This window comes from Rhincodon typus, chromosome 5 (assembly GCF_021869965.1).
Source record: "Rhincodon typus isolate 14 chromosome 5, sRhiTyp1.1, whole genome shotgun sequence".
Classification (NCBI taxonomy): domain Eukaryota; kingdom Metazoa; phylum Chordata; class Chondrichthyes; order Orectolobiformes; family Rhincodontidae; genus Rhincodon; species Rhincodon typus.
In genome coordinates this window covers 19,834,673-19,860,827 of record NC_063336.1, presented here as the reverse complement: position 1 = coordinate 19,860,827, position 26,155 = coordinate 19,834,673, and the positions used below count along the sequence as shown (strand labels likewise).

Here is a 26,155-nt window from a genome sequence, read left to right as displayed (position 1 = left end):
CCAAAGAGACCTTGCCGTCTTCCTTACGGTTGAGGAGCGCCATCGGCCTTCAACTGCTCTGAGTGAGTGGAAGGAACTGCGCATGCGCCCCGGGCTGGTGCCCGTTACTGCACGTGTTGTTTTGAATGGGAGGGGGCGAAGCCTAATGTTACGGAGGTGGCGTAGAAGCCGTCGTCACTTCCTTCGGTGTCAGTATGGCGGCCGAGCTGGTTGTGTGGTGAGTTTGTACCCCCCCCCGGGCCTTCGGGGTTTCCGTCTGTTTTCTGTGGAGCAGAGCGGCTCCCGTCCGCCCGTCGTCATGCGGTGGCTCAGGACTGAGGCCTGCCCTCTCTTGACCGGTTCATTCCCCTTCCCCCCCCCCAACCTCATCAATGGGCACGTGTTAGACCGTGTCCGCAGGCAGGCAGGATGGATGGAGGAGGCCGGTCCCTGGCTCCTCGCTCTGCAGCACAATGACCGCTCCCTGCGGTCGCAGCGAGCGCAGCATTTCACCAGCGGAAGGTCCGTTGACGATGTCGTGCCCTGTGTTTGCCGCCGGATCTGTGTTTTCTTGCCGGGTTCAACCCCAACCTATGCTGTCCCGGAAGATAGTAGGAACTGCCGATGCTGGTGTCCGAGATAACAAGGTGTCGAGCTGGATGAACACAGCAAGCCAGGCAGCATCAGAAATTTCTGAAGAAGGGTCCAGACCTGAAACGTCAGCTTTCCTGCTCTTCTGATGCTGCCTGGCCTGCTGTGTTCATCCAGCTCTACACCTTGTTATCTGAATACTCCCGGAATGGTTTTCCGAGGAAGTTAGTTCAGGCCAGGAGCACATTACTGCAGACGCTGGAAGAGCAGCTTTGGGTTCAGCAATGAGACTTGTGTTGCACAGGCTACTCGGGAGTTTGAGGATTGTGAGAGAGTTTTAGAAACCAGCTGAGAGCCACCAAAAAGTTCTCATGCTTTGAAAATTATTGAAACATCGTGTATCATTTCAAATTCGATAGCTGCGTAAAGACAATTCTTTCAAACTTATACAGGCATGTAAAGTTTGAGAAGCAACTTGAAAGTAAACAAATTAGAAATTATTTTGAGCCGTGAAGATCATCAACAAATATTTTGTCTGTCTTCAACAACAAAAACAAAGTTGGTGGAAAAGCTTCCAACAGGCCTGGCAGCCTTTGTGAAGGAAAAAAGAGTTAATGTTTCGGATCCGGACACTCCCTTCTCCCTATACCCTTTAAACACGTCTCTTATGATGAGCCCTTCATCCTCAGGATCATTCTTGTAAACCTCCTCTCAACTCTCTTAAGGCCGTTACATTCTTCCTTACATATTGGGCCCAAACTACTCAATATTCCAAACGTGGTCTGACCAGAGCCTCAGCAGTACATCTCTGTTCTTGTATTCTAGCCGTCTTGAATTGAATGCCAACATTGCATTTGCCTTTCTAACTGTCAACTGAACCCCCAAAGAGAATCTTGAACTAGGACTTGCAAATCCCTTTGTGCTTCAGATATTCAAAGCCTTTTCCTGTTTACAAAATTGTCTGTGCCTTTAATCTTCCTACCAAGTTACAAAATTTCACACTTTCCCGCATTGTATTCCATCTACCACTTCTTTGCCCGCTCTCCTAGCCTGTCCAAATTCTTCTGCAGCCTCCCAGCTTCCTCAACACTACCTGTTCTTCTATCTATCTGTGTCGTCTGCAAACTTAACAACGATTCCGTCAGTTCGTTTGTCTGGATCGTTAATGTATAACGTGAATAGTTGTCCTTCCAACACAGACGCCCTGCTAAACTCCACAAGTTTGCTGTTATCCTGAAAAAGACCCCTTTATCCATACTCTCTGCCTTCTGCCAGTCAGCCATTCCTTTCTCCATGTCAGCACCTTGGCCATAACACCATGGGCTTTTGTCTTATTTATTCGTCTCCTGTGCGGTCTTCTGGAAATCCAAATAGATCACGTCCACTAGCCCTCCTTTGTCTAGCTTACTCATTACCTTCTCAAAGAATTCTAACAGATTTGTCAGGTATGACCTCCCCTTGACAAAGCGCTGTTGATTCTGCTCTATTTTACTGTGCTCTTCCAAGTACACAGCAATCTCATCCTTTATAATGGACTCTAAAGTTTACCAACAGTCAAAGTCAGACTAAAAGGCCTATAGTTTCCTATCTTCTGCCTTTCTCCCTTCTTAAACATGGGTGTTATGTTAGCCATTTTCTAGTCCTCTGGGACCCTCCCTGACTCCAGTGATTCCTGAAAGATCAAGTTGATCTTCTATGGATGTGTAACACTATATTCTGCATGCTCTTCTGTTACCCTGATGTATTTATGTCAGGTATGATTTGCCTGGATAGTGCACAAAAGAACACTATTCGCTGTATCTCGGAACAGGCGACAATAACAAACTAAATCAATACAATGCCTCTACAATTTACTCAGCTGTGACCTCCAGACCCCTAGCATGTAGCACATCCAGTCCAGGTCACTTATCTGCCTTCAGATCTTTCAGCTTCTCCAGCACTTTCTCCTTGTTGATGGTCACTACACTCACCTCTTCCCCCAACTTTTCTGAAGATCTGATATGTCGCTAGTGTCTTCCAATGTGAATATGGATGCAATGTACCTCTTCAGTTCCTCGACCATTTCTTGGTTTCCTTTTACTACTTCTCCAGCCTCATTTTCCAGTGGTCCAATGTCCACTCTTGCCTTATTCTTACATTTAGATATTGAAAAAAATCTCTTGCAATCTTCTTTTATATTACTAGCTAACTTGCTGCCATTTCATCTCCATTATTGTTACTTTTTTTAGTTATCCTTTGCCGGTTTTTAAAAGACTACCCAAGCCTCTGGCTTCCCACTGAGCTTCACCACGTTGTATGTTTTTCTTTGCTTTTATGCTGTCCCTGATTTCCCTTGTCAGCTGTGGTTCCTCATCCTCCACTTAGCATGTTTCTTCTTCCTTAGGATGAATTTATGGTGTGCCTCCTGAATTACCCCCAGAAGCTACTGCCGTTGCTGCTCCATTATCTTCCCTGTTGGGGTCCCCTTCCCATCAACTCTGGCCAGCTCCTCCGTCATGTCCTTATACCTTTACTCAATTTTAATACCATTGTATCTGATTCAGTCTTCTCCCTCTGAAACTGCAGGATGATTTCTATCATATTATGGTCATTGCTCCTTAGGAGTTCCTTCACTTTAAGCTCTCGAATTAAGTGTGCCTCATTGCATAGCACTAAACTCAGAATTGCATGTTCTGTAGTGGGATCTATCACAAGCAGTTCCAAAACAAACTCCTATACATTCCACAAATTCCTCTACTTTAGATCACTACCAACCTGATTTTCCCAGTCCACCTGCGTATTGAAGTGCGTCTTTCTTGCATGCCTTTTCTGTCTCCTGATTTATTTTCTTCCCCACATCCTGACTACAACTAGGAGGCCTGTACGCAACTCCCATCAGGGTCTTTTTTCCTTTGCGTTTCTTCAGTTCTACCCTCTCAGATTCTATGCCTTCCAATTCTAAATCTCTTGCTATCGGTATAATTTTCTTTGTTTCGAACAAGGCAACCCAGTCCCTCTGCTCATCTGCCTTTTCAAAGGACATGTATCCTTGGACATTTAGTTCCCAGCCCTGATCCTCTTGCAGCCACATCTGTGTGATAGCCAGAACGTCGAACCCACCGAATTCAATCTGTGCCACAGGCTCATTTACCTTGTTTTGTATACTGTGTGCATTTAAGTACAACACCCTCAGTCCCATGTTGACTGCCACCCTTCTTGTAAATTATCCCCTTATCCCTGTGCTGGAAGTTAAATTCCTGACCCTTACTATCCCCTGTGAGTTCAGTTGCATGGAAAATTATGGAAAAAGTTAAAGGGGGGACACTGAGCAGAGGTTAAAGTTTCTAGGAGATGCATTAAGACAGTATGGTAGGGATCAGGAATCCTACTTCAGGTACAACAGATTTGGGGACAATTATGAGAAAGGGCACAGTAAATGCGGCACTAAGGATATTGAATTTAAATGCATGCAGTATACAAAACAAGGATAATCAGCTTGTAGCGTAGATTGAAATTGCTGCACACAATGTTCTGGGTATCACAGAGCCGTGATTGCAAGGACATCTTGTTAGTTATTAAAACTGAGGAATTAAGGAAACTAGTATCTAGAGAAAAATTAGTGGGCAAACTTGACCATTTTTGGCCAAGCTTAATTGCCCATCCTTAACTGGCCTAAAGGCTATACTGAACTACCTTCTTGAACTACTGCAGTGGGGGTGCAGATGCACTCAGTGATATTAGCAATTACAGGTTATTGGCACTGACAACTGGAGAATTCCTGATGGCTATGACTTTTGAAGGCTGTTTAGAAGGGAATTGGAAGGGACAAGCCAAAATGGAAACCTCAGCTGGCTGAGAAGAGGACCCAGAGAAAAGAAGTTTTTGCATTGTGCACCTTCTGGATGCACTGTCTTCCTCTGCAGGAAATGAGACAAAATTGGTCATGTCAGAGTGACGTTCCTAAGTCACAGCAGGCTCCTCCCATTATTTATCAATTTGCATCCTTGTTTTACAATTCCTTCAATGATCTCAACCCTCTCCATCTCTATAATTTTCAGCTTACCATCTTCTAAAATATGTGTTCATCTAATTCTAGCCTCTGGTGCAACAAACTTTCATCTGTCTGCCATTGGCAACAAGTAGTTTTATCTGACTTGTCTTAAACTTACAAATTTTCTACCAGCTTTGCATGGTATTTGGTGAGCCAGCTGCTGTTAGATTCTGTAGTTATGCTTCATCGTATGTTCAACTACATGAAAAATATCATCTTTACAAAGTTGGAGATTTGTTTCTATATTCTATTTGATGTTTCTGACATTATACTTACATTTATATTTTCATATTTTCACATTTTCTTTCTACTTCCCAATTGTAGCAAGCCGAAGACAAAGCGGGCAAAGAGGTTTCTTGAGAAGAGAGATCCCAAGATCGTTGAAAATACGAAGAATGCCATGTTCATCAAGGGTGGTAATACCAGTGAAACAGTGACTCAGGCTCTCAGGGACATTGTAAGTTTTGCAATACAGTTTTGCATTTTGTCTAATTTTCCAGAATCAGTTTGTTTACTAAGGTGAGTGACTGCATTGATTGTCACAATTGTTTGTATCATCCATTTATCTGGTATTTTCAATGTGAAGAGGGCTAGCAGTTCTGGAGAACAGAATTCTCCACCCAGTGTCAGTACTGAGCACTTCCTGGGAATTATTACAAAATTTTGTTTTCTTTATTCATTCATGGGATGAGGGCTTTGCTGGCTAGGCAGAATTTATTGCCCATCCCTAATTGCCCAGAGAGCAGTTTAGAGTCGACCTGTGGGACTGGAGTCACATGTAGGCCAGACAATGTAAGGATGGCAGATTCCTTCCCTAAAGGACATTCGTGAGCCAGACGGGTTTTTCTGACAATCAGCAATGGATTCATGGTCATCATTAGATTCTTAATTCCAGATATTTATTGAATTCAGATTCCACCATCTGCCATGGTGGGATTGATAATACCACTAGGCCACCACTTCCCCATTAATATTCAGATAAGTCCTTCTACTCTCTTCCACTTAACAATCCAACCCCAAATTTCCAGCTGCACACTTCCTTTTCCTAATCATGCAGTTTGCCATGTGGAATTTGTTTGAGTGAGGAATTATGGAGAACTCTCTATTATCCACTCAGCTGAGCAGAGATATGAATTTTAAATTGTCTTAATCCATTATGTGCAAGGCAACTGAAACAGATGAAGTAAAATTATCCTCCTCATAGATTCTAATCTGCATCTTCGAGTTGGCAGAACTTTTTTTAGAATAGAAAGAAGCAGTTTATTATTTGGCTTGATTCTTTAGTCAGACAAGCAGTTACTAACCTCAAAATAAAGTAACTTGCTTAGGTAATGAGAATGGCATGACATTTTAAATGTACTTTTTTTCCTCCTGTATGGAAAATATTTTCCCTACGATTTAAAGTCTTTCCTTTGTAAATAACTGGTTTACTGATCTTTCTCGAATTTAAGTGGTATAAAGTTTAGTTGGAAACAGTGATGTACTGATGATGTCGTGGGGCTAGTGATCCCAAGTCCCAGGCTAACTCTGGGGTCTTCGGTTCAGATCCCACCATGGAAGCTGTTAAAATTTAAATTAATTTTATTAAACAAATGTGGAACGTAAAGCTAGTCTCAGTAATGAATACCATGAAACGATGCATGAATACCATGCATCAATTCTTGTGAAACCCCCATCTGTCCTTAGCTGTTATAATCTGCATATGAATCTATATCCAGAGCAAATGCGGTTGACTCTTAACTGCCCTCTGGAATGGCCTCCTGAACCAATTCATTCGAGGACATTTAGGAATGGGTAACATATACCAGTGACATCTGCACCCCATTTTAAAAAAAATCGTGATTTCCACATGCATTTAAAACTTTCAAAGTTATTGGAGCAAGTTTACTAACATTTTTAAGTTCTTTAATCAGAAATTATCTCTCGGTTTTGGGCTAAGTTAAAAATTTATATTCGATATGTCATGTGATCCAGGCTGCAAGAGCTTTAAATTGAACAGCTATTGGGTGTACAAGCTGTACTGTGACCAGATTCAAAATAATTTATATTGACTTTACTGTCCTTTACTTTGCAGTATTCTTTAAAGAAGCCAAATGCAGTTCTTTATAAGAAGTAAGTGTTATTACCTCTGTAGTTTTTGTTTCTATGTTGGGCCTGAGTAAGTTATTCAACTTACTTGGAGATCCTGTCTTCAATACCTTCCATTAGTGCACTTTGTAGTAGGGTTTGCTGAATAGGAAACATGAATAGGTTTTGGAGTTGAGAATTTTTCCCACACATTTACCAATATCTCTTGAGAGTTATTTGATTGTTTCAGTCCACAAAGCATCAACTAGATGTGCAGATCAGGGATCAAAACTGGAATCTTTCCTATGTAACCTTGTATATTGTTTCTCATTGTCATATGCTTTCCTGTTCCAAATTCCACTAACTAGCATAAATGATTCATGTATTAAGAAGATGGTGGAATCGTGCCAATTTAGAGGCCTAGGCTAATGCAATGGGGACATCTGTACAAATTGCACCACAGCAGCTAATGAAATTTACATTAGGAGCTTGGAATGAGTGTGAGGGGATCAAGTGGTTGTGGTCCATTTTGTTATTAATAACGTTGGTAGAGCTAGGGAAGAGGCTCTGCATAGAGAGCATGAGGATCTAAGCACTAAATTTAAAAGCACAATCTCAAAGACTATAATCTCCAGATTATACCTGAGCCACATGTTAATTGGCAGAGGGTCCATAAAATTAGGGAGAGGAATTTGTGTCTGAAAGACTCGGTGTGGAAGAAATGGGTTCCGAACAATGGGGCAAGTGGGGACTCTAATGTTGGAATGATGTATACCTGAATCGTGCTGGAGCCAGTGTTCTTGTGAGCCACACTGGAAGGGAAGTGGAGAGGGTTATAAACTAAGTACTGGGGCAAGAGATCCTGTGGAAAGTTGCAGTATATCAAAGAGATGAGATAAAGTAAAAGGAAAATAATAATATGGGAAATGAAGGTTAGAGAATGGCAGGATGTATGGCAGAGAAAAAAATGTAGGAATACATCAACAATCAAAACTAGATGTTAAAAAAGACTAAACTAAACAGACTGCCTTAATGTGAGTAATGTTCATAGCAAAATAAACAAATTGATAGTGCACGTTGGAGTAAATAAATTTAATCTGACACCCAATACAGAGACATGGTAAGAGCATGACCAGCATTGGGTCCTGAATATTGAGGGGTTTATGACATTTAAGAAAAATAAGAATAGGTGGAGGGGTAGCACTGTTAATCAGGAATGGCAGGAGGTTACTAATGAGTTAATAGATTCATTCATGTGAATTTTTCACGATGCCCTAGATTCAACAAAGGTTCTGTCACACTAGGAAGTAGCAAATAATACCCCTGTATTCAAGAACGGATAAAGGCAGAAAACTATAGAGTGGTAGTGATGGAGTACAGATAGCATCCTCTGTGAGCAGGATCGAGAAACCCGCATATGTTGCCTCCCTAGTGGCAAAGTTTCATGTAGTTCCCAATTGCCATTTAACAATTCAAAACGTGAGGATAGTTCCTAACAGAATTCCATCTTTTTTCTTGAACCCACAGACAACTTGTTTAAAGGCACAATTCCTTTAAATTTTTTTGCATGCATGTCACTTAAGTACCTGTAGTTAGCTCTGTACAGCATGCATAGGAACTTACAGGTTTCTGTGTGGCCTAGCAGCTTACGTGGCTAATTATTTCAGAATTTTATTATTCATTGCTAATGTTGAATTTAATAACACTGCAACATTATATCAGAGCTGTAACTTGGCCAACACTCAATAAACTAAATTGGAGAATGAGTATTTTTAAAATACAAGCATATCATTAAACCATGTTGAGGGCCACTGACAATTATCTGATGCAGCAAGAAAATGACTTCCAGTCAGTATGTAAATTGCTTAATAACTTAGAATCATGTGGATAGAGGGCATTCAGCCCATTGAGTCTGCACCATCCCTCTGAAGAGCACCCCCCATCCTCCCACCCTTTCCCCATAGCACCACATTTACCATGGCTAACCCGTCTAACCTGCATATCCCTGGACACTAAGGGACAATTTTGCGTGGATTTTGCCAAGATTGGATGGGTTTGAGTTACAAAAATAGGCTGTGATATTTTCACTGGAGGTTGAGGGGTGATCTTATAATGGTTTATAAAATCATGAGGGATGTAAATAAGGTGAATAGCAAGGGTCTTTTCCCTGGGGTAGGGGAGGTCAAAACTCAGGGACACATTTGAGAGGAGGGGCAACTGTTTTTACACAGAGTGGTTAGGTGTGTGCAATAAACTGCCAGAGGAAGTGGTGGATACAGGTACAGTTATATTTAGGACATTTGGATAAGTATACAAATATGAAAGGTTTGGAGGAATATGGCAGGCAAGTGGGACTAGTTTAGTTTGGGAACATGGTTGGCATGGACTAGTTGGACTGAAGGCTCTGTTTTCTGCAGTATGACTGTGTGACATCTCAAACCGGCTTGAAAGGATATTGGAGTGAAAGGAGGAGGATCCGGTTGTTGTGGTTCATGTTTGGACCAACAGCATGGGCTAGAGATCCTGTTTAGGAAATATCAGTAATTAGGAACAACATTGAAGAACAGGACCTCAAGGAATGTAACTCTGGATTATTACCTGGGCCATGTGCAAATTGGTCTTAAGATAAGAAAGTTAGGGACTAAATACGTGGTGAAAGGAGTGGTGCAGGAAAGAGGCGTTCAATTTTGTGAGGCACTGGCATCAGTATTAGGACAGGAAGCAACTGTACTGTTGGGACATGCTCCGTCTGAACCAATCTGGAGCCAGTGTGCTAGCGGAATGGTTTAATAGTGTGGACACAGGACTTAAAACTAGTAAATGGGGGCAGGGCTTGGGGAAGGCCAAAATATTGTTTAAAAGTCCAGTAATATTTCAGAGTGTAAAGAAACAGTCAGGAATTCTACTTTAGGTATGGTGAATAGTGGTAGAATTATAGGAAGTGTATTGATTAAACCAGAAGAAAGAAATAACGAACAGGTGAATTGAGTGTCAGTGCTGAAAAGACAAGTTAGTGTGTATGGCCCAAATAAGAGTTCAATAAAAATTAAATGAGCTGCAAGCACAAATTTAAATTAGAGATTACGATATAGTAGCCATTACTGAGCCATGGCTGCAGGATGGTTGTGCTTGGCCACTAACAGGTTATAAAGTTTACAAGATGGATAGGGAATATGACAGAGACGGTGAAGTAGCTTTATTGATTAGAAACAAAACTACTTCCGTGATACTGGAAAGTATTCAGTGGGGGTCATGTAGGTAGAACCGAGGAACAGTAAAGATCTAAAACTGTAATAGACCCCTGGTACCAGCTTTGAAGTACTACATTATATAAATACAGAAAATAGGCAAGCATGTAGTGAAGCCAGTATAGTATTATTGGAGAATTTTAACATCAACATAGATTGGGAGAGGCAGACAAGCACCTGTCAGATTTAGATTTAGTAATGAGCCTGTTTTAATTAGTAACCTAAATGAGTGTGAACGTTTGTCACATAGTGATTGCAACATGATCAAGTTCAATAATAGTATTTGAAGGGATAAAGCTATTTAATTCAGTTTTAAATTCAGTTAACGCTGACGTTAATGAGATGAGACCGAGACCACTAATGGAACAACTGCTGAAGAACAGTGGAGGATGTTTAAAGAAACATGTAACACAATGCAAAACCAGTTTATTCACCGGAGAGGGCAAAGGTCCACGTCACAGGAAAAGAGCAGCCATGGACAACTGAAGAGCCAAAGGACAGACTAAAACTAAAAGGCCTTACAAAAATGCAAAAAACCAGCTCGGATCCTGCTGAGCAAGAAAGAGATGAAAACGAGCAAAGGGCCACAAAGCAGCTTATAAGAGCTACTGAAGAAAACTTGCAAGGGACGTCAAAATCTGTCAGAAGAAATTTGAGTTACAAAAGCGAAAGCAGGTGGTCAGGAGCAATGTTGGCCCATTACGGTCTGAAAGTGGGAATATTATCAATGACTATGGGGAAATGGCAGACAGTTTGAATAATTATTTTGTCTCCGTATTTACAGTAGAAAAAAAGGATATTTTGCTGGAAGTCCCATGGAAATGAATAGTGGGGACTGGATAAAATTAACTAAGTAAACATTCGTAATGAGAAAGCTAATGGAACTAAAGAGTCACAAATCTCCAGGACATGACAATTTCCATCCGAGGGTGTTAAAGGAACTGGGAGAGCACGTTGTTGATGCCCAAACTATAATCTTTCAGTTCCCTAGATACAGCAGTCATCTATCTGCATTGAAAAATTCACATGTCCCTCCACTTTTTAAGAAGGGCAAAAGAAGAACACCAGGGAATTACAGAGCAGTTAGCCTAAAATCTGAGGTGGGGCAATTGTTGGAGTCTATAATCAAGGCAGTGGTAACTGAACACCTTGAAAATTTTCAGTTAATCAGGGATTCATGGCAGGTAGGTCATGTCTGACAAACCTCATTGAATTTTTTTGAAGAGTTAATAGACAGGGGAATGTCTAAGGATGATGTTTACGTGGACTTCCAGAGGCGTTTGATAAATTCCTATGTAAGAGAATGTTAACTAAGGTAGAAGCCCATGGAATTGAGAGCAATTACTGACATGGCTAGTAATAGAAAGTAAGGGCAATGTGAAGGCACTCAAATTGCCAGGGTGTGACCAGTGGAGTCTTACGGGGCCTCAATTATTCACATTATTTATTACTAGCTTGGATAATGGCAGTGAAAGTCATATATTCAAATTTGCTGATGACGCAAATTATGGGTGTTGTAGACGGTGTAGGTGATGGCCATCGAGCTTAGGCGATGGTATTATCACTGGGCTGTTATTTCGGAGACCCAGATAATGTTCTAGGGACACTGGTTCAAATCCCACCATGGCAGATGGTAGAATTTGAATTTGATTAAAAATCTGGAATTAAGAGTCCAATGATGACCATGAATCCATGGTTGATTGCCAGAAAAAAACCCATCTGGTTCATTAATGTCCTTAAGAACCTGCCGTCAATACTTGGTCTGGCCTATATGTGACTCCAGACCCACAGTAATGTCTCTGGACAATTAGGGATGGGCAATAAATGCTGCCTAGCCAGAGACGTCCTCACCCCATGAATGAATTAAAAAAAGAAAAAAAAATTACAAAGGGATATTCATAGATAAGGTGAATGGGCAATACTGTGGCAGATGAATTTCAGCGTAATTTTTTTTAGCCAAAAAGGATCAATCAGGGCACTTTTGTAGATGTGAAGTTAAAAGCAGTGGATTGCCAAAGAAAATTCAGGGCTTAGGTGTCTAGATACGGGTCCAGAAAATAATCAAGAAGGCCAATGGAATGCTGGCCTTAAATCTAGAGGACTGGAGTATAAGATCACACGAGGTTATGCTACAATTATACAAAGCCCTGGTTAGAGTCATACTAAGCAGATCTGGGTACCACATCTTAGAAAGGGTATATTGGCCTTGGAGGAAGTTCAATATAGGTTTACAAGAATGATCCTGGGCTTCAGGGATTAAGTTACAAGAAGAGATTATCCAAATTGGGCCTGTTTTCTCTAGAATTCAGAAGGTTGACGGGTAATCAAATTGAGATCTTCAAGATGTTAACAGCAAAAGACGGGGTAGAGAAAGATAAACTGACAGCACTGATGAGGGATTGTAGAACTGGGGGCATTGTCACACCCACACCATTCAGGAGAGATGTTAGGAAGCACTTTTGCACACAGAGTGGTAGATGTTTGAAATTCTTTTCCATAAATGGCAGTGGATGATGGATCAGGTATTGGTTTTAAATCTGAGGTAGCTACGTTTTTGTTGAGCAAGGGTATTAAGGGATATGGGCTAAAGGCAGGTATGTGACAGGTCACAGATCAGCCATGATCTCATTGAATGGTGGAGCAGGCTTACCCCGGGGCTTAATGGTGTACTCCTCCTACGAATAATTTTTAAAGAAATTTGTAAAACCTCTCTTTCTAAATCCAATTTATTTTTCAACTAGGAAAAATATTACTCGACCCTTTGAAGCTCAGACATCGGTGGTGAGTAGTCAGATTGTTTTGCCTAACATTTAAATACTGTAGCCTCCAACTGCATTTACCTTGATTTTTATTTCTGTTTCTGTGGAAACAATAATTGAGTGCTTTTGAGATGCTATACCTTTATATTGTGGCAGGATTTTATTGTGCATGAAAGAAAATGGGTATAAAACATCAGTTTGCTTTCTAAAATAAATATAATTTCAGTACATTCACATGGAGGCTAACTAGTGATCAAGATTGTGTTGGCGCCAATATTCTCAACTTCAGTCATCGGGAAGAAATTTTAGCTTTGACAAGATTTGTTTGGCCTTACTTAGCTTCACTGAGAGGCTAGGGTTGGTAATGAAATTAGGAGAACAAATTCTTGAGGGGCTTTCCTTTTCATTCTGTCCCATCACCTGAGGAGTGATGACTGTCATGTGAAACCACCACCAATGTCTGTCTCTCTCTGTCTTTCTAATGAAAGAGCAGTGCTACGGTCTGATGGGACTATGGCGACTTCATGTTACTACCAAATGACTGTCTAACATACTTTGCAAGCATAGCAAACTGGGTTTTTGATCTTCCTAATATGTTGAATAGGCAGTAAAATGAACAGTGGTAGACCTAAACTAAAACATCATTGAGGGGTGGAGCTGCATGCAATCAACAAACAGTACAAGCTGGCCATAGCTGAAGATGGTACTGTGATGGTTTGAGAATGATTATTGTCCTGTTTGCCATCAACTCATTTGTTTGTTTCGCTAATGCTGCTTAGATCCTCTATTCTACATGATTCAGTATCACAACAGAAATTACATTTACTGATGGACCTGGCATAGCAAACTGACTGCTTAAAAAAAAAAATTCAGGGATTCTGGTGTCTAAAAGAAAACGCAATTAGTCTACTGTTAACTTCCAGCTCTCCTTCCTCCACAATGGTGCAGTATATGAAACAAAGATAAGATCTCCACTACCTGTAGGCAATGCTTGAAAAATATTGTTGAAGAACTTCAAAGGGACTACAGTATTATATGCTTTCAGTTTTTGAGATGATATTTGTAATCATCTGCTATAACCAAATTCCTTCTGCATTAACAGGAATTTTTTTCAAAGAAGTCTGACTGTTCTTTATTTATGTTTGGTTCTCACAATAAGAAACGACCGCACAACTTGATAATAGGTAAGATTGCAAAGATATGTTGCCATTCTGGAAAACAGATTTAAAAAACATTTTTAAAATTCATTTGTGGGATGTAGGCATCGCTGGCTGGCCAGCATTTATTGTCCGTCCCTAGTTGCTGTTCAGAAGGTGGTGCTGAGCTGCCTTCTTAAACCGCTGCAGTCCACCTGCTGTGGGTTGACCCACAATGTTTTCAGGGAGGGAATTCCAGGATTTTCACCCAGTGACAGTGAAGGAATGACGATATATTGCTAAGTCAGGATGGTGAGTGGCTTGAAGGGGAACTTGAAGGCGCTGCTGTTCCCATATATATGCTGCCCATGTCCTTCTAGATGGAAGTGGTTGTGGCTTTGGAAGGTGCTGTCTGAGGATCTTTGGTGAATTTCTGCAGTGCATCTTGTAGGTAGTACATACTGCTGCTACTGAGCTTCGGTGGTGGACGGAGTGGATGCTTGTGGGTATAGTACCAATCAAGCGGGCTGCTTTGTCCTGGATGATGTCTAAAATCTTGAGTGTTGTTGGGGCTGCACTCATCCAGGCAAGTGAAGAGTATTCCATCACACTCCTGAGTTGTGCCAAATATCTGTACTATCAGGTAGTATGTTTAAAAAGATAATTATTGAAATACATCTACAAGACATTACAAATGCCACCTTATCTTTGTGGTTGATCACTACCTCTGATTATCAGGATTTGCCGACTCTACTGCAGATTCTTTGAGTCAGGTCACTTTGATGGCTAAACATCATAATTATCTTTCAGAGCCAAGACAGTCTTGACACTCAGCATTTTAAAATTAGTGACTCATCTCACATTAATGTATTTTAAGAGAAAGCATTGTTGAGACACAATTGTCTTACTGTTTTGGTGTAAGCTTTTACTAATGGTTTGCTAAATTGAGGGAACGTACAACAAATCACCCATATTATCTTACTGGCTAGGTGTTCATGGCTGGATTGCACTCTGTTTATTATTTTGTTTACAGGAGGATGCAATAGCCTGGTATTATCGCTGGACTGTTAATCCAGAGGCCCAGGTAATGATCAGGGTACCAAGGTTTGAATCCCACCACAGCTGATGGTGGAATTTTAATTCAATAAAAATCTGGAGTTAATAGTCTATTGATGACCATGAAACTGCTACCGATTGTCGAAAACCCATGTGGTTCACTCATGTCCTTTTAGGAAAGTAAACTGTCATCCTTACCTGGTCTGGCCTACACGTGATTCCAGGCCCACAGCAACGTGATTGACTCTTAACTGCCCTCTGGGTAATTAGAGATGAGCAATAAATGCCTAACCAGCGATGCCCTCTTCCTACTGAATGAAATTTTTAAAAATTGCAGGAGAATGTTATTATATATTGTATGTTGGCGAACAGTTTGTTTGATAAAATGGATAGGGGAGTCTACGTGCAATGAAGTATTCCTGAGTAATTCATTGTTCTCCTTCTGCAGGCCGTATGTTTGATTACCATGTTCTGGATATGGTCGAGCTCGGAATTGAAAAATTTAACAGTTTGAGAGATTTTAAGGTAATGCTTTCTCAGCAATATGAGAATTTAAATTATGAAGCACTAACCTGCTCATTCATGCTCAGTCTGGGTTCCAGGAACTCTTAGCCCTGACATCATCACAGACCTGGTTCAAACATGGCAGCTCCAAGAAGTCTGTGCAGAACTTCGTTACATGGTGTCCTAGGCCCAACCATCTCAGGTTGTTTCATGAATGACATTCACTCCATCACAAGATCTGAAGTAGGGATGTTTGTACCATGTTCAGCGCTATTCGCAATTGGTCAGATATTGAAGCAGTCCACATCCAAATGCAGCAAGACAATGGCAGTATTGGCCTTTAGTAACAAATAAAACATGGGCCACATGAGTGCCAGGCAATGGCCATCCCCAACAAGAGAGATTCTAACTATTGCCCCTTGACATTCAGTGGCCTTGCAAACTGCTGAATCCCTGGTTATCAACATCCTGGAGGTTACCATTGACTAGGAGCTGGACTGGCCTAACCACGTAAATTCTATGGTTATGAGTAGGTCAGAGGCCAGGAAGCCTACAGCAAATAACTCACCACCTGTCTGTCATCCAACAGGCACAAATCAGGAGTATGATGAATGCTCCCCACTTACCCTGGTGAGTGTAACTCCAAAAACACTCATGAAGCTTGGTACCATCCAGGGTTCAGAGGGCAGAAGCGATTTTTCAAGAATTGTTCCGGGAATGGGAGACTTGAGATATGAGGATAGTTTGAAGAAGTTGGAACTGTTCTCCTTGGAGAGAAGGAGACTGAGAAGAAATTTGATGGATGTTTTTAAAATAATGAGTGGACTGGATAAAAGAGATGGGTATAAGCTATTCCTGCTCATAAAAGGAATAAAAATGATAGGATATAGATTCAAAGTGATATGCAGAAGAAGCAAGGATGATGGGTTATGAAAAGTTTTTTTTATATAACAAGTAGTTAGGGTATGGAATACACTGAATGGGAATATGCTGGAGGCAAGAGGGTATTGGATGATTATTTGGATAGACATAGTGTGTAAGGGTATGGGGAGAAAGCAGGAGATTGACACTGGGAAATCTTCGTTTGAAGAACTAGTGCAAGTACAGTGGACCAAGTATCATTCTCCTGCAATGAATGATTCTGTGTCAAAGCAACCTATTTGATTTGCACCTCTTCACTCCTTCCATCGCAGATGCTCACTAGCTGCAGCATGTACCATCTATAACTGCAAGTCGTACTGCAGAAATTTACCAAGGTTTTTTTAGACAGCACCTTCCACAAACACAGCCACTATCATCTACTAGGACATGGGCAGCAGATCATTGGGAACATCACCGTCATCTCCAAGACACTCTTAATGCTGGCTTTGAAAGATATCGCTGTTACTTTAATGCTGCTAGGTCAAAATCCTGCAACTCCCTCCCAAAAAGTATTATCAGTGTAGCAGCACCAAATGGAATGCAGCAGTTCAAAATGGTACTTCCCCAACACTTCCTCCCAGGCAGCTAAGGATTAATAAGTAGTGCTGGCCTAGCGAACAAAGCCCAAATCCCATGAATTAAGAAAAAAACACAGAAATATGTTTAACTAATCTTTGAATTTCTCTTCTTTTCCAGAACAGCAAATCTGCAGAGGGATCCAAACCTATGTTGATTTTTGCAGGAGACGCCTTTGAAATTGATAATGATCTTAAAAGGCTAAAAAATCTCTTTATTGGTAAGTTTGCCTCCATAACACTAACTGTGCCTCAAGTAATTAACTGGCTCTGTGTTTCAAGATGTCACAAGAATGTGAGAAACACCAAATAAATGGATGTTCCTGTGTGGATCTTGTGTGTTCTACTTACTAGGCAATGTGCACATTTTAAAGGATCATTTTTCAGGATTGGTAGGTTAGTAGATCAGCTTCCTATGCCATTGAGTGTTTGGGTGTGGATTCAAATATTAGATTCTGCCTCATGATGATGTGTTAACATGGTAGTGGGGATCTGATTATTCACATCCTTGCAGGGAATTAAAATCTGAAGGTTTAATTTGTCTGTTTTATTTGGCAGTTTGCTGCCAGTATAAGAAATGATGTGAGAATGAGTAATCTGTGTTCGTACCTGTGGCTGCAGAATGATGTTTAACTTAGAGAGAATTGTTGAGGCAGGGCAGGGGTTGGGTACTTCTAAAGGAAGAAAGACATATGAGAGTGTATTCTAAACATGCTGATGCTGTACTGATGTTGCTAGCTAAAACTAGACATTGTATGTTTCAAATGGCATAAACAGTTAAATAGCAGTTACTTAAGCTTTCTATTTTATGTATACAGATATTCTTCCTTAATCTGATGTAGTTTAACATTTCATTTGGGTACTACTTGATGCATCTAACTTTCAATACACTTCATAGATTTCTTTCGAGGACCCACAGTACCGAAAATTCGTTTAGCTGGCCTGGAAATTGTTCTACATTTCACAGCTTTTGCTGGAAAGATCTTCATGCGAAGCTATAAGTGAGTTGCCTGCATTATGATTCCTATTTATGTTTTTAAAAAAAAGTTATTCAACAAGTTTGATTCTTGAAGGCTAGGTCTGTCTTAAGCTGCCCAATAGCGGTGCCTGCTTAGTGAACATCATCTTTAGACTTAGCCACATGGCTTTGCATCTCAATTTTAAATGCATGTTCCCTTATTCTAGAATTATATCTCCCCAGTTCATGATTCTTCCACTATTAGAAATATTTTCTCAACATGTTTGACTTGATAGAGGTATTCAAAATGATCAGAGGTATAGATAGAGTAGACAGCCAGAGACTTTTTCCTAGGGTGGAGGTAGCTAATACGAGGGGGCATAGTTTTAAAGTGAGTGGAGGTAGATATAGGGGAGACGTCAGAGGTAGGTTTTTACTCAGTGATTGGGGTGTGGAATGCATTGCTGGACAGGGTAGTGGAATCGGCCTCATTAGGGGCATTTAAGCAGCTGTTAGATGGGCATATGGATGATAGTATAAGGTAGGGGTGGAGGTTAGATAGACCTTAGGGTTACGGGCACTGCACTTTTTTTGGAGTCTGTCCATTTAAGTATTAGTCTGTCTTGCACAAAAGTACATAATCTCTCGCTTTCCTACAAGCTTTGGCCCACTCACTTCTGTCTATATTTCCTTGCAAATTCCTAATATCTTCATCACAACATTCCCTCCCACCTATTTTTGTGTTGGCAAATTTGGATGTATTACACTCTGCCCCTTCCTCCAAGTCATTAAAACAGACAGTAAGTAATCGAGGATATGTGATCCTGCAACACTCCACTAGTTAAATCTTTGCAACCTGAAAAATACACATTAAATTCTGTCTCTGTGAGATGACTAATCCTCAAACCATTCTAATACATTACTTCCAATGCCATGAGCTCCTATCTTCTGCAAGAACCTTTTATGTGGCACTTCTCAAATGCTTTCTGAAAATCCAAATACACTACATCTACTGGTTCCACTTTATCTACTGTTTGTTATAGCCTCCAGTAAACTCATGCAAACTTGTCAAACATGATTTACATTTCACAAAGCAGTATTGACTCTTTGATTTCATTAAGTTTTTCTAAATATCCTGCTGTTTCTTCCTTAAAATAGACTTCCATTTTTCCAATGGCAGATGTTAGGCTAACTGGCCTGTCGTTTCCTACTTTCTTTCTCTCTCCCTCCCTCCCTTTTTGAACAGGAGCGTAACATTAACAGTTTTCCAATCTGCTGGAATCCTCCTGGACTCCAGTGAGTTCTGGAATATTTTGACCAATGCCTCCAATATCTGCTGCTACTTCCTTAAATCCTTGGGTGTATGCCATCAGGTCCCCTTGGTTTTGTTAAATACATTTGTCCCTTGTAATAGAGACTGATTCAATATCTTTCCTCCCATTAGTGTTTCACTTATCTGTTTTGTATGGAATATTTCTAGTATCATCCCCCTTGATGACCAATGCAAAATGTTGGTTTAAATTATCTGCTATTTCCCGTTGTCTCTAACCAACGTGACCAGAGTTTCACTTTCGATTCAGATCTTGAAACAAGATTGATCAATTCTCTGCAACAAAACAGTCCGTACATCCATTTTGCAGTTTGTATTCCAAACAAAATATACAACGTAAAACAGTGATGAAGACTTTTTTTTTGTGGCATTCGTCTGTGGGAGTCTCTTCGCCAGAAATCAATGGTCTTTGAATTTGCTCAAGGCTGAACTAGATAGATTTTTGATAGCCAGAGACTTCAAGGGCTGAGAGGGTAGGCAGGAAGCTTGATTTGAGACCAAAACCAGATCAGCCATGATCTTATTGAGTAGCAGAGCAGGTTCAATGGACCATGCTCCTAAGTCCTATGTTCTTCTTGATTGAGTTGACCTCTGAGAGGCTTTGTGCAAAATACAGGTGGTGAGATATATTTCTCTTGTCTATAATGGCAAAAAATTGATCTGAAGTAACATTGGATTTCCTGTTCTGTGTTTGCTGAATGCATTTGGCTGGTGATTAGGGGAATGTACAATTAGAACAAATGTCAATATTTGTCTTAAAATTGTATTTGCTTAGTGCTTCTTAATCTTGCAATTAATGTGGATCTCGACTAATGAAGATCTGCCTTATTCGCAGGGTACTGCTGAAGAAATCTGGCTGCAGAATACCCAGGATAGAACTGGAAGAAATGGGACCTTCCTTTAATTTTATACTGAGGAGAACACACTTTGCATCTGATGACCTCTACAAAAAGTCCCTTAAACAACCAAAAGCTCTTAAGGTAAAATGAGTAAACAAACACTTAAGGTTTTAGGATAGTACTGATTGGTTTTACAACTTTAAGAAACTTTGTGATGTTGTAAAATTGGACTTTTGGTGGTGAAATTAGGCATGACAATTTTTGTCCATTGCATTTCTCAAGGATTTATGTGTTGCTGTTGTTTGTGGGCATGTTGTGCTGTTATAAGTAAAGGTTCTATGATTAATCCTAGAATCTCAGTAATATCACATTTTCCTGCTGCAAGGCCTTTAATATAGATGTTCAGAAGAGCCATTCACAACTATGAAAGGATAACTGAGATAACTAGCAAATGCTTGGTAAAATCTTTAAACAAGTGATTTTTTTCTCTGTAGGCACTGTAGCCTCTGTATGTTACTGGACTAGGAATCCAGGGTTTTACGGTCAGTGGCACAATAGGAATGTGAATTTAGTTAGTCTGTCTTTTGTGGACTGACCTTTGTCATGTAAATTAATTATGGGAAGTGTTTGAGTGCCATCAATAGCCCAAAAGGTTCGCCAACGTACTCGAGGGAGCAGGCCTGGTCTGGCCTACAAGTGACTCCATTCCCACACCACATGAATGACTCTTGCCCTCAAGGATGACCAATAAGTGCAGCTGCTTTTGATGGAAAGGGGATTAACTTGTAAATTGAGGGATAATGACATAGTATATTGTCAGTGGACTTGTAATCCAGAAGCCTAGGTCAAAAATCTGGAGTCACAGGTTCAGATCCCACCACAGCATCTAGTGGAATTGAAAGCTTCTGTCAATAATGGTGACCATGATGCTGTTGCCGATTCTCACTGAAACCTGTCTGATTTACTGGTGTCCTTCAGGGAAGGAAATCTGCTATCCTTATGTGGTCTGATCTACATATGACTGCAGACCCCAGCAATTTGATTAGCTCTTAATCGTCCTCTCAAATGGCCTTGCAAGCCACTCAGTTCAAGGGCAATATACCCAGGCAACCAATGCAAAACCAAGACCCATGTAAAAATTGCATGCAAGGTGGGAGGGTATGGATGGGAAATCACTGAGATTGAGACAGTGAGAAAATTGCGAGTTAGGTTTAGGGAATCTTCTTGTTAATTCTCATGTACTTGGCAATCATCAGGAGCTGGTAGATTGTACATTGTTGTGGTGTTCAAGACAACAAGATGCAGCATTTTGACTGAGTTGACTTGCTTGGAGATCACTGGAGAAGTTGACTTCAAAGTGGTTGTAAGAAGGAAATTAGTGCATGCAAGTTATTACCCTCTTTTCTTAACTAGTTTTTCAAGTTAAAGTTGCACCCTTTGTAAAAATGGACTAAGTTAGTGAAGAAAGACTTGCATTTATATAAAACCTTTCATGGCCGTTGGATGCTCAACACACTTTGCAATAACGGAAGTATTTTGAACAACAGTCATAGAGATATACAGCACAGAAACAGACCCTTGGTCCAACTCACCCATGCCAACCAGTTATCCTGAATTAATCTAGTCCCATTTCACTCATATCCCTCTAAACCTTTCCCATTCATGTGTCTGACTAGATGCCTTTTAAATGTTGCAATTGTACCCGCCTCCGCCACTTCCTCTGGCAGCTTATTCCATATATGCATCACTCTCTACGTGAAAAGTTGCCTCAAGTCCCTTTTAAATCTTTCCCCTCACCTTAAACCTATGCCGTCTAGTTTTGGACTCCCCCACCCTCGGAAAAAGACCTTGGCTATTCACCCTATCTATGTTCCTCATGATTTTATAAATCTCTATAAGGTCTGACAGGCTCTGACACTCCAGAGAAAATAACCCCAGCCTATTCAGCCTCTCCCTGTAGCTCAAGCTCTCCAACCCCGGCAATATCGTTGTAAATCTTTTTGTGAACCCTTTCAAGTTTCACAACATCTTTCCTATAGCAGGGAGACCACAATTGAACATTGTATTCCAAAAGTTTGCCCTTGAGCTTGGACTTCAGTGATAGTGTCTTCCCTCCCTGTCTTTTGTAAGACTTTCACAAGCAGAGGTGAAATATCAACTTCTCTCATTGTGATTAAAGAAATCATCGTAATGCTAAAAAGGAAATTTTCTTACTGCAAGCTCAAACAGAATGTGATGCTATGATCAGAGAATTGGTTTCATGATGTTGATTATTGGATAAATATTGGCCAGATCTCCCAGGGTAACTTCTCTGTTCTTCCCCAAAATAGTGCCTTTGGATCTTTTACATCATGGGATGTGAACTTTGTTTAACGGCTCATCTGAAAAGTAACAACTCGAGTAGTTCAGGATTCTATCATTACTGCACATGAGTGCCAGTTTTGATTTTTCTGCTCAAGTCCTGGAGTTGGTCTTGAACCCATGCAAACGTCTTGACTCAAATGCTACAACAAAACCCATGGCTGATGTGGCGCAATTTTTTCGAAGTGTATTCCGTGTGACCAGAATCATAGAATCCTTAGTGTGGAAGCAGGCCATTGAGCCCTTCAAGTCCACACTGGCCCTCCAAAGAGCATTCTGCCCAGACCCACTCCCTATCCTAGTAACCCTGCATTTCCCATGGCCAATCCACCTGACCTGCACATCTTTGGACTGTGGAGGGAAACCAGAACACGCAGAGGAAACCCATCCAGATACGAGGAGAATGTGCAAACTTCACATACAGTCACCTGAGGCTGGAAATGAACCAGGGTCTCTGGCACTGTGGGCCAGCAGTGTTAACCACTGAGCCACCATGCTGCCCCTCAGTGGGAAGTCCATTGAATTTAGAGTCCAGACATTAACCATTTGATCATCACAGCTTAACATAAACAGGGTCAGCCACAAGACAGTATAAAATTGGATAAAATATACAGCACTGAACCCAACAAAGATTTCTGTACTGACACCTGGAATGGTCTCACTTACTTACTTTGTCGGAACCTACTTGTATGAGGACAAAATGAGGATTTGGTATTGGGTGTTATTATTTATGAAGAATAGTCATTTGTAATGCATGCTTTGAGAATGACAGCTCAAGTAAAAATGTATCCTTCAGGAAAGAGCAAGAAGATTTTTTTATTCATTCATGGGATGTGAGTGTCCCTGGCTAGGTCGACATTTATTGTCCATCTCAAACTCCCCTGGAGAAGACAGTGGTGAGCTGCTGCCTTGAATGGCTGCAGCTGTGTCTGAATCTGTCATCCTACAGCACTCGGCACTAAAGAGCATAGTCTTTTGGATTAAAACTCTATGCTGTGTCTTAACTGTTGCTTTTTTTTTTCTTTCGCCACCAGTGTAATTTGCAGAAAATGGGTGAATGTGGTTTGAATTTTTGTTCATTTCCAACCTAAATTAAATTTAATATTCTTATGGAAAGAAACTATTTTATGTAATTCAGTTTTTAATCCCCTCCTTTCAGGCGAAGAAGAAGAAGAATATTTCCCAAGATGTATTTGGGACAACATACGGTCGTATCCATATGGAGAAGCAGGACCTCAGCAAACTGCAGACGAGAAAAATGAAAGGGCTGAAGAAGAGGAAAGCAGAGAAGAATGTCATAGCTGATGAGTCAGAGCGCAGCCCAAAGAAAACCAAAGTATAGTTAGATAGGGTAGGATATTCCACCTCTGTTTTGAAGCGATTGAAAGCAACTGAATCTCCAGCACCAGCAAGCACAGACGAGATAAATGGTCAAATGTGATTCTCCAGACTTTCGATGTTAGTCAGGATATTGATGTACCTGACCTTTATTTGTGCACAATAGACTGATGTTTACAGTTTTCCTGTTTGGAGTGTTAATTATCAAATTTCTATGGGGCGACCTTTCCCATATTATTTTGAGAAATCTGCCTTTGCAGACTTCTTTGGTCCAAGGAGGTGAGGTTAGCAATTAACTCTACATTATTGGATTAAATATGGTTTCAAACTACATTCATGCTTTCTTTGTTGGAATGCTAAATAGTAAATTACTATTAAATGCTGATAAGTATGCATTTTGGCAGAATAGAAATCAGTCCAATTTGGAACAAATGTAAAGATCTTGATAGCATAACCACTGTGTTATAACTGATTTTGAAGCAATAAAAAAATTCTGTGGTTTTGGGAAGACAAAATATCAGGTATTCACAAAGCTCGCTTAAAATTTTATTGTTTTCAGTAGCAGCTGATAGATTGGTGTCCTCGCTCAGTTTTAGGACTTCAGTTTGAATTTTTCATCGATGTTAGTAACCAAACTTTTGGTGCTATATGTCATTGCAGATTTTAAGCAATTTAGAGTATTTTGCTTTCTGTTCAAAGAAAGCCTGTCTGACCTCCATTAGGCACAGCCTTCAGAACTCTGAAACTAAATGAGAATTTGTGTTATTAATATTGGGAGGTTAAGTATAACAATAATTGATTACTAAAGCCATGCATGAATATTTTGACAAATATCAATTTGTATTTTGTATATCATTAAAAATCATGTTGTACTGTAGAACTTGCTGTGCAGTTGTGTCGCCCTTTTCATCCTGATTGAGGTATCTTCTATGGGAGCTTCAGCTCTGATGAAGAGTCATCATTAGCGGTTTGCAGCAGTTCAAGAAGGCAGCTCACCACCACCTTCTCGAGGGCAACGAGGGATAGGCAAGAAATGCTGGCCAGCCAGTGACGCCCACATCCTACAAATAAATAGAAAACAAAACTAGACTTGAAATGTTAACTTGTGCTCTCTCTATGGACGCTATCTGATCCACTGTGACCTCCAGAATTTGTTTTCAGTATCTTCTGTGGGAGATTTTACAGCCCTCCCAATTTACCAGAAACCCCACACGACATCTTCTACAGATGAAAATACATTGGGTAACCGTGCCATGTGTGAGGAATAAGTCCAACCTTTGTGCATTACCTTACCTTTTGGTTATGTAGCATTACATTTTGCCAATTTTGCATCTGATTTGTAGTAGCCATTGGTTGTAAATTAATGGTTCCTTTCTTCATCCCTGTGAATTTGAGATATCGCTGAAATTTGACATTAATAGGTAACAATTCATTTTTATATTTTTTTAATGCATTTTGAATTTTGTTAAGGCACGTTCCCTATATTGTCATATAGGTATTGTCAGTCCAGATTGAGAAATAAACGTTTTGAATATTGTTTGTAGGGCTGCTTCTTAAAACTGAGATTGTGATGATGGTATTCTATGGCAAATGAAGATTTAAGTTTTTCTGCAGGATCTTTCACACAACACCACCCCCCCTTCCCCTGCCCCGCCACCAACCCTCCCCTTGCCAGCAGCATTAAAACAATCTTAAAGCCGGAACCACAACTGTGTGTCTTGATGCTTGTTGGAAAATTCAGGTGATGAACATTCTGCAAAGTGACTTTGACAGTTTGCTCAAGGAATTTTAAGTTTTAATTGACCACACACACACAAATAGAGGGGCATAAATCATCCAGGGCACAACAGAGTCCAGTTAACCACTAATGCCCTTTTGAAAGTTTTGACAAAGAAATTGTAAGGAAATTATAATGGAGTATTAATGTAGTTTTCTGTACATCTTAAAATAGTTTCTGTGGTGGATTTAAATACTGGTAAACTTAAAGTAGAATAATCAAAACCAATATTGAAGCAGCAATCCCCTATTGAGTGCATGTAGCATTGAACATGCTGAGGCAGAATGCCTCACTGCGCCAAAGATCCAGTTTCGATTCTAGATTTGTATGACTGTCTGCATGGACACTGCTCTGATTTCCTGTCACAGTGTAAAGATGTATAGGCTAGATGCGTTGACCATGCTAAATAATCCATATTGTCCAGGGATATGCAGAACAGGCAGATTAGCCATGGTAAATATGGGGATAGGGTAGGGGGATGGTTCTGGGTGGGATGCCTTTCGGAGGATCAGTGCAGACTCAATGGGCTGCGTAGTCCCATAGGGCAGCAGAATAAAGACCTGCAGCGAGAGCTTCTCTCCTCACCAGTTCCTTTTCCTTTTTCTTTCTTTTTTCCCTCTTTGCAGCAGTTTTTCTCCACCACCCCCAACTTTAACTTCTTAAACTACCCTGCCTGGAGGGAATAG

General features: G+C 40.5%; 1 protein-coding gene and 1 long non-coding RNA gene across 3 annotated transcripts in view; one reads left to right on the top strand and one right to left on the bottom strand.

Annotated features, from left to right (window-relative positions):
* The window catches only part of LOC125483119, a 48,612-nt gene extending 48,444 nt beyond the window's left edge, over nucleotides 1–168 (bottom strand). The window contains exon 1 of the long non-coding RNA XR_007262087.1: nucleotides 1–168. This is a non-coding gene — a long non-coding RNA (uncharacterized LOC125483119).
* rpf2 (ribosome production factor 2 homolog) lies at nucleotides 115–25,229 on the top strand. 2 transcript variants are annotated; one of them, XM_048596800.1, is made up of 10 exons: nucleotides 115–217; nucleotides 4,925–5,057; nucleotides 6,675–6,712; nucleotides 12,657–12,696; nucleotides 13,777–13,858; nucleotides 15,315–15,391; nucleotides 16,988–17,087; nucleotides 17,765–17,867; nucleotides 19,990–20,134; nucleotides 23,514–25,229. In XM_048596800.1, the coding sequence occupies exons 1-10, from the start codon at nucleotides 195–197 to the stop codon at nucleotides 23,694–23,696; spliced, it is 924 nt and encodes a 307-aa protein (XP_048452757.1). In that variant the 5' UTR covers nucleotides 115–194; the 3' UTR covers nucleotides 23,697–25,229. The 2 variants fall into 2 exon arrangements, with proteins under 2 accessions (XP_048452757.1, XP_048452756.1); XM_048596799.1 differs by lacking the exon at nucleotides 115–217 and adding an exon at nucleotides 284–501.
* The last annotated feature ends 926 nt before the right edge of the window (nucleotides 25,230–26,155 follow it).

What these genes read in the sequence shown, in the direction of transcription:
- rpf2 (XM_048596799.1), top strand. Translation starts at nt 299, where the DNA reads ATGCGGTGGCTCAGGACTGAGGCCTGCCCTCTCTTGACCGGTTCATTC. An exon ending in ATCTTCATGCGAAGCTATAA is followed by an intron (nt 17,868 to 19,989) that starts GTGAGTTGCCTG and finishes CCTTATTCGCAG; the next exon opens with GGTACTGCTGAAGAAATCTG. An exon ending in AACAACCAAAAGCTCTTAAG is followed by an intron (nt 20,135 to 23,513) that starts GTAAAATGAGTA and finishes CCCTCCTTTCAG; the next exon opens with GCGAAGAAGAAGAAGAATAT.